This window comes from Lontra canadensis, unplaced genomic scaffold (assembly GCF_010015895.1).
Source record: "Lontra canadensis isolate GAN:19392208 unplaced genomic scaffold, GSC_riverotter_1.0 scaffold91, whole genome shotgun sequence".
Taxonomy (NCBI): Eukaryota; Metazoa; Chordata; class Mammalia; order Carnivora; family Mustelidae; genus Lontra; species Lontra canadensis.
Genome location: NW_022631085.1, coordinates 6,691,155 through 6,704,416, shown reverse-complemented (window position 1 = coordinate 6,704,416; position 13,262 = coordinate 6,691,155). Strand labels below are relative to the sequence as shown.

General features: G+C 59.1%; 1 protein-coding gene across 2 annotated transcripts; it reads right to left on the bottom strand.

The window, feature by feature from the left end:
* Positions 1-9,683: 9,683 nt before the first annotated feature.
* On the bottom strand, positions 9,684-12,563 carry SOCS1 (suppressor of cytokine signaling 1). Of its 2 annotated transcripts, none has more exons than XM_032836301.1 (2): positions 12,547-12,563; positions 9,684-10,829 (listed from the first exon to the last, which is right to left on the bottom strand). In XM_032836301.1, exon 2 carries the CDS (start codon positions 10,777-10,779, stop codon positions 10,123-10,125), a length of 657 nt encoding a protein of 218 aa, XP_032692192.1. In that variant the 5' UTR covers positions 10,780-10,829; positions 12,547-12,563; the 3' UTR covers positions 9,684-10,122. The 2 variants fall into 2 exon arrangements, with proteins under 2 accessions (XP_032692192.1, XP_032692193.1); XM_032836302.1 differs by lacking the exon at positions 12,547-12,563 and adding an exon at positions 11,387-11,507.
* Between the last annotated feature and the right edge of the window lie 699 nt (positions 12,564-13,262).

Genomic DNA, 13,262 nt, shown 5'->3' with positions numbered 1-13,262 from the left:
CAAAGCTCGGGCTCACAGTGCACCGCAGGCGGACCCTATTTTCCAGCCTCTGATGCTATAATTTGCTGTCCCTTCCACCTCCTGATGCCTCACAGAGAAGAAGGAGGAGGCACTTTGAAGCCCCACGAATGTGGCCCTGAATACTAACTCTGACCCAGCAGTCAGGCTGTGTGACCTAGGCGGGCCACTTCCCCTCCACGGGCCTCAGTTTCCCTCCTATAGAGTGTGTCAAAGATTTCCATGAAGTGTGTGGGAGCCAGGGGCCCGGGGACAGAGGGAGGGTTCTGGGGGGAGACGGGCAGGGCGAGGACCTGGATACCTCTGGAGTCCCACTCAGGAGAGGCTAGGCACATGGACTGCATTTGTACCTCCACCCTAGCTGGGCAGACAAATTGCTACGCTTCTTCGGGTCTTAGTTCCTGCACCTGCTGGAGACGGAGACAGCTTCGTACTTTGGGGGGCAGTTCTGTGAGCTGTGGCAAATCACACAGGGCAGTGTGTGTATTCTGTTCCCCCTGCCTCAGATGTCTGTCCCCACCGAGGCCCCCCAGGCGAACCCCTTCCCGCTCAGGCTTTAAGACTCCGATGGCACCGCCTCCAGGAAGCCTCCCCTGTGTGTCTCCCACCCTCCTCCCCATGATTGCTGGGCCCCAGGCGCAACCGTTCTCTGGAGGTCCTCCGCCCACCCTGCAGCCTCCCTTCTGTTAGGGCCTGAATCAGGAGACACCTAAGTCCTTCTCCTAAGTCCGGACCACTCGCACTGGTCTCTTTCCTGGACCCCTTGCACTCCGGAGGCGTGAAATTAAACGTTTGTGGGGTGAACGCCCGAACCCCACGCTTCCTGGGGGTCCCCCCCCCAGCTCTGGCACAGGCCTCCAGCCCTGCCTCCGAGGTAGCGCAGCACCCACCAGGGTGAAGGAGCCCTTCGGGGAGGGATGAAGTCCGGCTGGCAGCTGGACGCCCAGGCAGCTGATTTCTAAGAAACCAGCGGAGGAACAGGAAGGCTGGGGCAAAGCTCGGGAGGCTTTTACTTTCAGTTTTCAGGGCTGGAGTGCAGAAGGTGCCTTGGTTGGGAGGGGAGGGTGTGGCAGGCTGGGCTTCCCGGGGCCCAAGGTCAAAGACAGCCGCCGCTTCGCAGCCTGGAGAGGTCCCGTGAAGGGACCGCAGCCTCCTTGCAGGGTCACCGACGCTTTTCCTTCATCTGCTCGTCCTCTGAGTAGTACCCGCCTTGAATTAGTGATTTCTTTACACACTCATTCACTCATTCACCCATCCAGCCAAGGGTCCTGCCTTTGATTCTTAGGCCCTTTCTGTTTTCTTTCCTTCTTCCTTTTTCCCCCTCTCCCCTCTCCCTTCCTCCTTCTCCCCTTCCCTTTGTGGCTTCGCAGTTGTCTCCCTCATTCTCTGGGCCTCTCTCTCCATCCCTTTCCTCCTCTCTCTAGCCCCGCCCCCAGATCTCTAGCCCCGCCCCATCTCTCTGGCACCTCCCCCTCTCCCTGGCCCCTCCCCGTCTCTGTCTCTCTCATTTCCTTTTATTTGTCCTGTATTCCCCAAACTCCACCGTTCACCTAAGACAACGCTTACCACATTTTCTAAACAAATGCCCCATCACCAGACTTCTTAAAAATCTAAATACCTACTTTAGTGCTGTGTCGGGTGATAACAGTCATCACATCTCGTGTTTGATGTGATACATTTTTCTCCCCTAATGCACATTGAAATAGACACGTAAGAGAATTTTTGCCAGTCTTGTGCCCAACGTATCCCGTGGGGGACCAGGGGCGCCAGGGCGCGCCCCCCCCCCCAGTACCTGGAGCATCCTTCACCTGCATACCCTGATGCACCCTTCTCTCTCCCTTGCTCCTCAGTTTAACCTGCCACGGGTATGCACCATGGGACTGTTAGTACGCTTCTAGAGAAATTCGTTTCTACTAGGCATGCTCCTAAACACTTTACAGATATTAATACATTTACTCCCCTAACAGTCCTGAGAGATAGCCATGATGATGATGGGGAAACCAAGGCACAGAGAGGCTAAGTAACTTGCTTGCATCCCACAGCTAACAAGTACCCACCTTCCTGGCCTCGCAGTCTAGAAGACAGATCAAACGTCTGGGCACTCTGACGTGGGCTTTAACGGAGGCAGGAATAAAGGCCATGATGGCCCAGCAGAATCAAGGAGGAATTGCAGGGGGAGGTGAGAACTAAGCTGGGCTTTGAAGGTTGAGTAGGAGTTTCCCAAGTGAAAAGGAAGCAAGGGAAACATCAGAACCTTCTCAGGTGGCTCAAAAGGCCTAAAAAATGCTGAGAAATTGGGGAGGATGAAGCAGATGGGGAATGTGAAGGGCACCATGTAGGACTAGAAATGTACTTTGGGGCCAGGTGGTGAGGGACCTCAAATCCCCTGGGAAAGGGGTCCTGTTTTAAGATCTAGCAGTTGGGAGCCAGTGGGGTGCTGTGAAATCATGTTACTTGGTTCACGTCCTGCCTGTACCACTTTGACCATCTGGGAGGTAGTGGACAAGGAGCTTAACCTCTTCTGGCTTCAGTTGCCTTGTCTGGTAAATGAGACAATAATGGCACCTGCCTAGAAAGTGCTAGTTACAGGAGAGCTCAGAGGACTACTCACGGGCACTGGGAGCTCAGGGTGCTTGTGACCAAGGGTGGAAGGTGATCCCATCCGCAGTGTGGGCAATCACGGCCACCTCCCTCCTGCAGAGGGAGCTGGTGCCCACATCTCTGGCCTCAGTTTCCCCATCTCGAATCCAGGACAGGGGAAGCCCGCTTGAAGGCTCAAGTGTGCCTTCCTCCCTCTGCCCCCACACCCCTGCCCACCTGGCTGGACCCAAGGGAGGGAGTTTCACTTTGACTCACCTTCCAGGAACTGCGGCCTTTCCTGTCACTGGGCTAGCCCAGAGGACAGAGATGAGACAGATGGCACCGAGGAGCCTGAGCTGGGCAGGCTGGGGTTTCACTTTCAGTGTCCTCCGACATGGGGCCATCCTGCCCTGCCAGCTCCCACCTCTTACTGATCTCGAGCTCTGTGCCAAATCATTTATGGCCATGGCTTTCATGCCTCTGGACCGTTTGAGATCCCAATGTTTACTCCATTTCACTAAGACTCAGAGTTAGGGAAAGCACTGCTTGCCCTGGACCACACAGCTGGCAGCCATGCAGGACCGTGTTTCCCCGGTGTAGGATGGGGGTCCCCGAGGCTCGCCAGGAATGATGATCTCCCATGGGATGCAGGGACATTTTTACAAAACTTGGAACCTTTCCCCACCCTGCCATGAAAACAGTGAGTTCCTCTTTGCATCCTCTCAGGGATCTTTCCGCTAAAGTCCAGAGCGTCTGAGACGGGTGCTGGTGTGCAGTAAGCACCACTCTGAACCTCTCTGATGCTTGTCACTCCCCGTCCTCCCTCACCCCCTCCCTCCCAACCAAACACAAAGACAGAATGAGGCCCCAACATACACCAGGAGCATAAACGTTGCTGGGATTGCACTACTTTTTTCCAGAGTAGCGCCTTGCTGGCTTTCCTTTTGTGGTAATGATATACATCTCCTTAAACTAAAGTTCACTTAAGGCAACCAAGTGACTCGACTTGAAGGAGATTCTAATGGAATCACAGAACAGCTGGCACCTGACTAGGTCTGGCCAAGATCACAGCTCTCCGGTGGTGGACAGCTTGGCCACCTCCACCTGGAGCCTTAAATGAGGAAATGGTTGTAAACTTTGGCTGCCCGTGTTCAATCGCCCTGGCCTCCGCTACCTGCCTGCTGTGTGACCCTGGGCTATGTAACCTCTCTGTGCTCAACTGCCATATCCGCAAAGTGGGGATGATAATAATTGCTCCTGTTTCCAAGCGTCCTTGCAAGGGTTGCATGAGATACTGTGCATGGATTACATGCAGCGGGGCCCTAGACCCAAGCGTGCAGTGAGCACCGATGTGAGTGCACTGGGAGCCACTGCTGTTCTTCCTAAAAGGCAAGCTGAGAATAAAAGCAGACTTGCCTGACTTAATGCCTAGGCTGATTCAAATATGCCCGGGCAGCCTCTGTGATCCAAAACAACAAGAAATTCTTGCGATTCCTCTATCTGCGTGATGATCCATTTTGTTTCCATTTATACTGAATCATGGACCCTCAAGACCCTGTGAAGCAGGGCGGAGGGAGTCTGAGTCTAATTTTCCTTGCATCGGTGAGGTCGCTCCAGTCACACGGTTGGCAGAGGGACGGATCGAACCCAGTTCCTGGGGCCTGACTCTCCTGGGGCCTGACTCTCCCGGCGCCTCCAAGCTGCCTCCCAGAGCAAACCGTGGGTGGGGAGGGGCCCTCCAAGACTGACTGACACAGGCCATGCACCCTCCTCTGCCTCACCATACTTCTCGGCGGGGCTTGCCAGAGGCACCGAGGTCTGGTAGGGAGTAGTAGGGCCAGCCCTGAGTGTCACCCTCCCAGCCCTGCTCTTGCAAAGGATCCAGCTATCTGGGTCATAGCATCCCTGACCTTGCTCATCCTCATTTGCATCCACGGCCCCCCACCAGGTGCCCGGGCTGCCCCAGAGCCGCTTGCCAGGGTCCCCAGTGACCAGGCGGTCCTGGCCATTCTCCGAGGCTGAATCCTCTTGCAGCCTTGCACGGACGTTAACCCCCCACCTCCTCTCTTGCCTCCCCAGCCTGTGCTGTGGGGAAAGGGCGGGCAAGTGAGATGCTCTGAGCCCTCACTGTTTCCTCCAGCGTGGTCCTCAGCGGCAGAAACGAGGCATAGACATATGAGCTGTTGAGCATTGCAGGGAATAAGATCATGGGCTTGGGCGTCAAGGACCTGTAGTCAGAGTGCCTGGACTATTTGCACACCCGCGGGGGCAATCCCTTCGCCTTTCTGAGCCTGTGTCTTTGCAAGGCAGGCTGGGTGAAGTATTAATACCCACGAGGTGCTTAGTAAATGGCATTATTTTAAAACAGTAGAAATGCAAGAATCAAGAAGCAGAGAGGGCCAGTCCTAATTAGTGGATACTATCGTGTGTTAAGCCCTTTATAGGTACCCCTTTACTTAATTTCACCCAAGGGGTGGATACAGGTAGTCCTATATTTCCAAGTGAGAAAGATAAGGGCTGGGTGAGTTGGGGCGGTCAAGGGTTGGTGTGGACTGGGATCGGGTGGAAAGCGCTTTCTGCTCCCCCAGTTCCTTAGAACATGTACCCTCTGGGTCTCTGGGGTATTGCTAGGGCCCTGGGAGCGCCAAGATGGCCAGGGTGCAGCATGGGCAGGGCGGCATTAGGACCAAGGGGAAGCGAAGAGCCTGCTTGGTCTATTGCCTGCAGGTGAGGGGGGCAGTGATGTCAAGGGCACGCGCAGCACGCAACGCAGCACGCAGCACGCAGCACGCAGCACGCAGCGGCCCTGAGCGTGGGAGCCCTTCGGAGCCCTTGGGCTTTGGGCTTGGGCGACATTGCTCAGGCTGGGAAACACCACTCGTGGTGTACGAGGAGCAGCCTGGCGTGTGCAAAGGCCCGGTGGCAGGAGCGAGTGGTGAGTGCTGAGGCCAGACACGTGGGCGTCGTTGGGGGGGGCGGGTATCCATAGGCCTCGTGAGTCCTCGGCGCGGGGGTAGGGGGGTTCCTCTTGAGCACGGCGGGAGCCCTGGAGGACTGGGGCTTGGCACTGCTAACCACACATGGGGTCCGTGTGTGTTGGGGGGTCACGTCAGTAATGGGAAGAAGCCGCCAGTGCAGACCGTGGAACCCAAATTTCCCATGAAGGTTGTCTGCCAACCGGGTCCCAGGGCCAACAGCGCAGTTGGGAGGGGCGGTTTGAGCGCCCGCCCCCGACCGCCGACACCATTGTTCTTGTGGGAATTGGCTTCCTGGAAAACTGTGCTTTCTGTGGGACCTTGAGGCCCTCCAGAATCAGGCCACCTCCGTGTTGAGGCCCGGGGAGTCTCTGGATGTTGGTGGTGGAGACCCCAAGCCACCTTCTTCGGGGCGCCGCATGTCCTCCCCCAAAGCTGAGACCGGCTCTGCCCAACACAGGTGGCCAGCGGGGCCTCTGCTCCAAGAAGCCCTGCCCTACGGCACTGTTAGATCCAGGCGTGGGTTTTCTGACTGACGCCTGCCCAGGGCTAACTGCTCCAGACCTCTGTCCCACTTGGGAGTCCACACTCTGTCCCAGCGCTGGGGGAGGCGGGTCCTGTGGCTGTCCCTGCCTTGCCTAAGCCATGTCCTATCCCACCCCTTCCCCAGGGTTGCCCAGAAGGCGAGAAGCCTAAGGCCATCTTCCTGTGCGTCCCTGCCTTAGCCAAAGGTTCTGAATGGATCGGGTCACCCCAGGCTTCCCATCACACTGCCATCGCCCCCTGTGGTGACCTGCAGGGTCTCCTCTGGCCGGCTGCCCTCCGGCCCTGGCCCCCCATCCCTCCAGCCGCCCTGCATTTGCTTCCACTCCGTCCTTGCCCCCTCCGGTGCACCAGCCTTTGCTCTGCAGTGGGCTCAGCTGGTCCCCAACCCAAGATGGCCTTGGCGCTTGCGGTTCCCTCAGCGTGGAATACGGTTTCTGGACCGGCTCCTCCTGTCATTCCGGGCACGATTTCAGTGTCACCTCGGAGGAGCCTTCCTGATCTCTCTTTCTAACAGAGTCCCACCCCACCGTCCAGTCGCCTCGTTGAGCTGTCACTACTTGGAATGTTCTCGTTCCTTTATTTCCCGCTGTGTTACTTACTGTCCGAAGCCCTGGGGGTCTGGGTGTGAATGCCACCAGAGCAGGGACCCCGTTCATTCCTGGATCCTTTGGGCCTGGAGCAATTCTTGGAAGCTAGTAGTCGCTCAGGGAATGTGTGTTATACGGAGCTCAGCTATCACTGAGCCCCGATGTCTTGCCAGCTTCTGCGCGCCACCCAGCCAGATGTTTAGCTCTCCTCCTGCCCTGGGGGTGGGGGGAGGCAGTGACAGTTCTGCTCATAAGCTTGGGGCGATGGATGGATCGATCCAGCAGGTGGGGAGGTGAGACGTAGGAATGTGCATTTTCTCAGGATTCCTCCTCTGCTCTGAGAAACCAATTGCCTCTAGAATGCCACGGACCTGGGGGTGAGTCTTGGCTGTCCCTTTTGAGCTGTGGGACCCTGAGTGGTTCTACTTCTCTGAGCTTCCATTTCCGCATCTCTGAAAACGGGGATCAGAGTCCCCAGCCCAGGGCTAGCTCGGGTGCAGGTCCAAGGCTGTCCTGGCACCTGTCCCCCCCCCCAACCCCCGCAGGCCCCTGAGCTGCCACTTTCCCGCTCTCTGCCTGCCCGCCATGCCCAGCTCACCCCCTCCGAGGGGGGGGATCCCTCAGCCGCACCTGGGTCCCTCCACCCCCGACCCTGCCCCCGCCTCGCACCAACCCTCCTCTCACTTTTCATTCTTGTAAATTGACGTCAGTGCTGCTGAATCATGAAGCTGAGGTTTGAGACAGCATCCCCACCACCAGCAAAGCCGCATGGCACACACAGCACCTCGGCTGCACCTCCCCCCTCCCCTCCTCCCCTCACCCCCCCCCACCCTGCTTTTCCTCTGCGGCTGGGGTGTGTGCACAAGATCGCAGTCACACTGGGCGGAGCACGGCGTTGGGGGGGTTAGGTCACTTTAGGTCATTGTACATATGTTAGTAAAGATTTAAAAAAAAAAAAAAAGAGAGACGGACAAAGAGAAGGGGCCACAGCTCTGGGGAGTGTGATCGGAGGGGCCTTTATTCCTAGCCGTCCTGCTCCAGGTTTTTAAGGGGAATGGGTTTGTGCCGTGAGGATGTTAATTTTTAAAACTTTTCTAAGAAGGATGAAAGAGGCCTGAAAATATTGCAGACAAATTTGTTTCTCTTTAGACAAGGACCTGTTTCCTCATCTGTGAAACGGGGATGTTAGCAGTACCCGGATCCTAAGGCTGGCGGAGGGGGAAAGGTTGAGTGTTTTCATATAGGTACTAGGGGTTGGAACGGCTTCTGCAGAATAATACGGTTTATCAAGGGGGGTGCCTGCTACGCCTTAGGCCCTCCCTGGGAGGCTGTGTTGCCCAGTGGTACCCAGCCTCTGGAACAGTACCAGATTTCGAAAATCTGGTTTCACCACTTAAGTGTGCCCTGCTTTGCCTCTCATGAGTGTCAGTTGTCCTGTCTGCAAAATGGGAGAGAGATTTCTAACTCACAGGTGGGCTGGGAAGATTAAACAAGGTAGCACAGGACCCCCCCCCCCCACAGACAGTAAGTGCTCACTAAGGGTCTGCCGGGTGCCCAGGCAGTGCCTTCTTGGACCTCTCCCTGTTTCTCCTGGCACTACCCAAGCTGAGGGGGTTGGGGAGGGTGAGACAGGAAAGTCAGCCGAAGGACGAAGGACAGGGCTTGATCCGCACAGCAGTGAACAAAGGGCAGGGAGGTGGTCAAGAGAAAAGCAGTCGTTCCTTAGAGGCCCAGAGAGAAGACGTCACCTCCTTCCCTCCCACCCCACCTTCTTAAAGGATGCAATTGCCGAAGCTCTCTGAGATCCTAAATCTCTCCCAGCCGTCCTTAACCTTGAGGCCTGGAACCTATTTAATCCCCCGGACAGGCCCGGGCTGTTCCAGTTCTCGATAACGTTAATTTTATGTTGTACTTTCAAGCCTGAAAGGGTATTATTAAATATTAGGACACTCCATCATCAGCATGTCCAAGGCTGCCTAGGGCCAGTCCAACTTCTAAAAATGAACTGCAACTTGTCCCTGAGGATGTTTCACCCCAAACCCGAAAGTGAGTTCACCCAGTGTGGCCGCCCAGCCCCCCGGGGTCGCCAGTGTGGCTGACCTGTCAGGCAACGGACCAGGGAGTAGCCATAGAGCCCGTGTCATGGGCACTTTCTGGCGACGTGGGCCAGCCCCACTGTGCCCTGCAGCCAGTCTCCCCTCCCGAGAGCTTCCCCTCGTCCCTGTTGCCCGGCAAGCACCTCCTCCAGCAAACCCATTTTAGAGGTAGACACTGAGGCCCTGAGAAGCAAAGGGAATTGCCCACAGCCGCTTGCAGGGCCCTCCTGCCACCACAGACCGCAAAGCGTTTTTTGGGCTCCGAGTGTTGTGTTCACCAAAAAGTACACGGAGAGAAGGGGACAGGAAGGATGAAGTCAGGCCCAGCCCTCGATCCCCATCCCACCATCTGAAATCTGTCTCTCTCCACGCCAGTTTCAGAATGCGCCGCCACTCCTTCCAAAAACTCATCAAGCCCCCACCTCCCCCACCTTCTTCCTGGAAGGTGCTGTGGTCACAGAATGAAAGAAGTTTCCTCTCTGTCATCCATTTCAAACACATTCTGGGTGGATGGCCAAAAAAGGCCCCAGTGTTGTCTCTGACACAGGCAAATGGACCCTTGCCTTGGTTTTTCTCGTCTGTAAAAAATGAGGATAGGAGTCTTGCTTCATAGGGTTGTCTACTTTAAGCCCACGGAAGGCAGAAGAAGGTTTGGCACACTTTAAGTACTCAAAACACCAACTGCCATTTACCCCACACCAATTACCCAAACCAGCTGCTTCTCTCTCCCTGAGAGCCGGGAGTGGAACCAGGCAGGTTCCCCAGCCCCAGGACCTGGGTCCCACTCCCTTCAAGCCACACAGGTCCGTTGTCGGCCCCCTCCGCCCTGGACCCACTCACAACCAAGGGAATCCCCTGAACCAAGCACATGCTCTGGAAACTTTTTTTTTCTTTAAAAAAAAAAACTTTCATAACAAAGTTTATTACCTAAACTGGCTGTAAAAAATATAAAATAGGATTCTGCACAGCAGAAAAATAAAGCCAGAGACCCTCCCCCAACCCCTGGTTTGTGCAAAAATACTGGGTGTATGTAAACATGAAGAGGTAGGAGGTACAAATTCAGGTCCTGGCCCCAGATACAGTTAAGCTGCTACAACAACCAGGGGGGACCCAGAGGGAGCACCAGGAGGAGGGGCACCCCCCCAAGAGATGGGGAGGGGTCTGTGGCCTTGTCTGCGGGGGGGAGAGGGGGAGGCGCCTCGCCCCCACGCCCCAGCTCCCTCCAACCTGGGTGGGGAGGGCACCCACGTGGTTCCAGGGAAATAATAATAATACAAAATAATAACAAGGTGCTCGAGTTAATGCTGCGTGCGCGGCCGGTCAGATCTGGAAGGGGAAGGAGCTCAGATAGTCGCGCAGGACGGGGTTGAGGGGGATGCGCGCCAGGTTCTCGCGGCCCACGGTGGCCACGATGCGCTGGCGACACAGCTCCTGCAGCGGCCGCACGCGGCGCTGGCGCAGCGGGGCCCCGAGCATGCGACGCGGCGCCGCCACGTAGTGCTCCAGCAGCTCGAAGAGGCAGTCGAAGCTCTCGCGGCTGCCGTCCAGGTGGAAGCGGCCGGCCTGGAAGTGCACGCGGATGCTCGTGGGGCCCGAGGCCATCTTCACGCTGAGGGCGAAGAAGCAGTTCCGCTGGCGGCTGTCGCGCACCAGGAAGGTGCCCACGGGCTCGGCGCGCAGCCGCTCGTGCGCCCCGTGCACGCTCAGGGGCCCCCAGTAGAAGCCGCAGGCGTCGAGCAGCGCGCTGGCCCGGGTGATGCGCCGGTAGTCTGCGTGCGAGCGGAACGTGCGGAAGTGCGTGTCGCCGGGGGCCGGGGCCGGGGCCGCCGGGCAGGGCCGCGGGCGCGCGGGGGCCGCGGGCGCCGCGGAGGACGGGGACGAGGACGAAGACGAAGACGAGGAAGGCTCTGGCCGCCGTCGGGACTCTGCTGCCGTGGAGATTGCATTGTCGGCTGCCACCTGGTTGTGTGCTACCATCCTACACGCGGGGCCAGCCGGAGGGGTGGGCCATAGCGTCCGGGGGTGCGCTGGGGGGAGACACGGGCGGGTGAGCCGAGAGGCGGGGCGGGCCCGGCGCCGGCGGGGGAGCCGACCCGAAAGGGCCGAGGGCGCAGGACCGAGTCGGCGCCGCCGCCGGGAGCTTTCGCGGGCTCACGCAGAAAATGGGCCTCCCGGTCCGCGGAGCCCTCCGGGAGCGGGGCGGGGAGCCGGGCCGGGGCGGAGTCCGCCGCCGGCTCGCTCGGAGTTTGGGTAATAGGGGGGCGTGGAGAGAGGTGCGGGGAGAAACGTGCCCCGACTCCGGCCACCCAGCCCTCGGCTCGCCGCCCCGCGGCCGCCGCCTGCTGGCCAGGCCGGGGACTGGCGCCTCGTCCGAACGATTGGGCAAAGACAGAGAAGCTGCGCTGCGGGAACCCCGCGCGCGGGGGGCTGCCAGGGTGGGGCCGCCGGGGGCCAGGGGCGTGGCGGCCGCGACCCCATCACGCAGCCCCCGAGGCCCGCCCGACCCTCGCCCGTCCTTTCTTGTGTCCTGGGCTGTCTGGTCCTCCCTTCTCCCTCCCGCTTCTTTGCCTAGTGCCGGGCTCACCTGGCGGCGGGGCGCGGGGCGCCGCGGGCGGGGCGGCGGGGGGCTCCGGGGCGGCTCTCGCGCATGCTCCGGGGCCGGGAGCCGTGCAGCTGCCACGGCCGCAGCTCGCTCTGCTCCGCGCCCGCCCCTGCACCAGTCTTTTAAACTGGCCGGGAGGGGTGGCCCGCCGGCGCTGGCGGTCCCGCCCCCTTTAGGCTCCACCCCTCTCCGACTCCGCCCTTCCACGCCACTTTCGGTTTCTTTTTCCGCGGTGGCGCGGCGCTTGAGCTGCATAGGCTGGACCTTTTGCATACACTTGGGGACCCTCTCCGGGGGCCCCTTCCTCCCCTGATCCAGCCCCACAGTCGTCCTAGGACCCTCCTTCAAGGGCTCTGGTCCCGCCCCTGGACCCGCTCTCCCTCTGCGATGCCCCCGCCGCACCTGGAGCCCCCACCTGTGCCCCGACTACTATCCTGGATCGGAGACTTCTGCAGCCAAGCTGCAGACACCCCCCTCCTCCGCCCTCCAGGTGCCTCAGCACCCGTCTCCCGTAGCTGCTCTGGCCTCTGTTCTCCCCGAGTCAGACCCCTCCCCACCCGGCTCTGGGGTCCTGCCTGCGACGCCGGACCCCTCGGGGCTGCTCGGGGCTGCTCACACAGCCGCCTGCGCCCGCAGCCCTGAACGCTCAGGCGGCTGCCCCGCACCCCTTCTAGCCTGTCGCTTGCTGTCCCTGGTCTTGGCTTGGGCTTCCCAGGAAGCGGTGGCCTGACCACAGGCTTCGGAGGAACCCTTCGGCGGCACGAGAAGGGCGCCTCGACTGCGGATCCGAGTTCCTCGGAAACCGGGTGGGGCCGTCAAGGTCCCCAGCGGTCTTGGCTCGAGCTCCCTGCCGGAGAGCAGCTGGAGAAACTGAGGCCCTGGGGAGGGGCTGTGATCTGCAGTGACTGGCAGTTGGGGAGCTCTGGACCACCGTGCCCTCCTCCTCTCTTATTTTGGGGAGAGGAATGGCTGGGCCCCTCCAAACGCACTTTGGAGCCCAGTGAAAAGACGGTTCATTGATGTGATGATTCTACAAACGTACTTTGACTTTTCCTCGCCTGCCCTCCTGTCCCCCATCCCCCACCTTGTAGAGTCCCCTTCCGCTGCCAGGTTAAGTATCTGTCCCCACCTGGCATTCATACCTGTGGCTTGGGACCCGGGAGGCTTGAAGGTGCTGGCAATAATTCGTACATTTGAGCGTGTGATCCCGTGACCCTGTCTGTCGTGGCAAGGCATGCCTTAGGTGCCTGGCTCGTATGTGTATTTTTGAAGGAAAGAAAGAACAAATGAGGGTTGGGGCTAGTAGTCTCGGAATCACCCTGGGTTACACAGAAGACAGGCCAGGCTGAGGGGCTTGGCCAGCGGCTTCTCCCCGGCAGACACACACTGCCCTCTAGGGGCTGCTCTCAGGCTGCAGCCCAGGCCTCTCGGAAGTCCTGATGGGTGCCAGGCCCTCCAGCCTAGCCTGCCTTCTTGGCGCTTTCCTTCCCTGGCCCCAGACTGCCTGTGTTTCCTCTTGGACGTCGGGGGGTGACCCAGAGCCAGCCTTGCTTAGGACCCCATCAGCTCCCTGGGTACGTGTTGGCAGCTGGCGTCTGTCATTGATGTCCTTGTCCTGGGTTGAGAGTGTGTATGTGTGTGTGGGGGCGCGTGCGTGCTCTGGTATGCAGGGTGGTGGGAGAGGGGATGGACGGGCGTGCGTGTGCCGGTGGTCAGGTGCTCTGGGCCCTCCAGAGCTCTTGCTGGTGTTGTGCCCTGTGGTGGGTGATGAATAAAATAGAAGGTAGTGGTTAAAAGACAGATCTTGGACCCAGGCTACGTGGACTCCAGTTCAGGCATACACCTCTCTAGTCCTGTG

Excerpts from the sequence above, each read along its gene's own strand:
- SOCS1 (XM_032836301.1), bottom strand. The coding sequence starts at position 10,779 with ATGGTAGCACACAACCAGGTGGCAGCCGACAATGCAATCTCCACGGCA.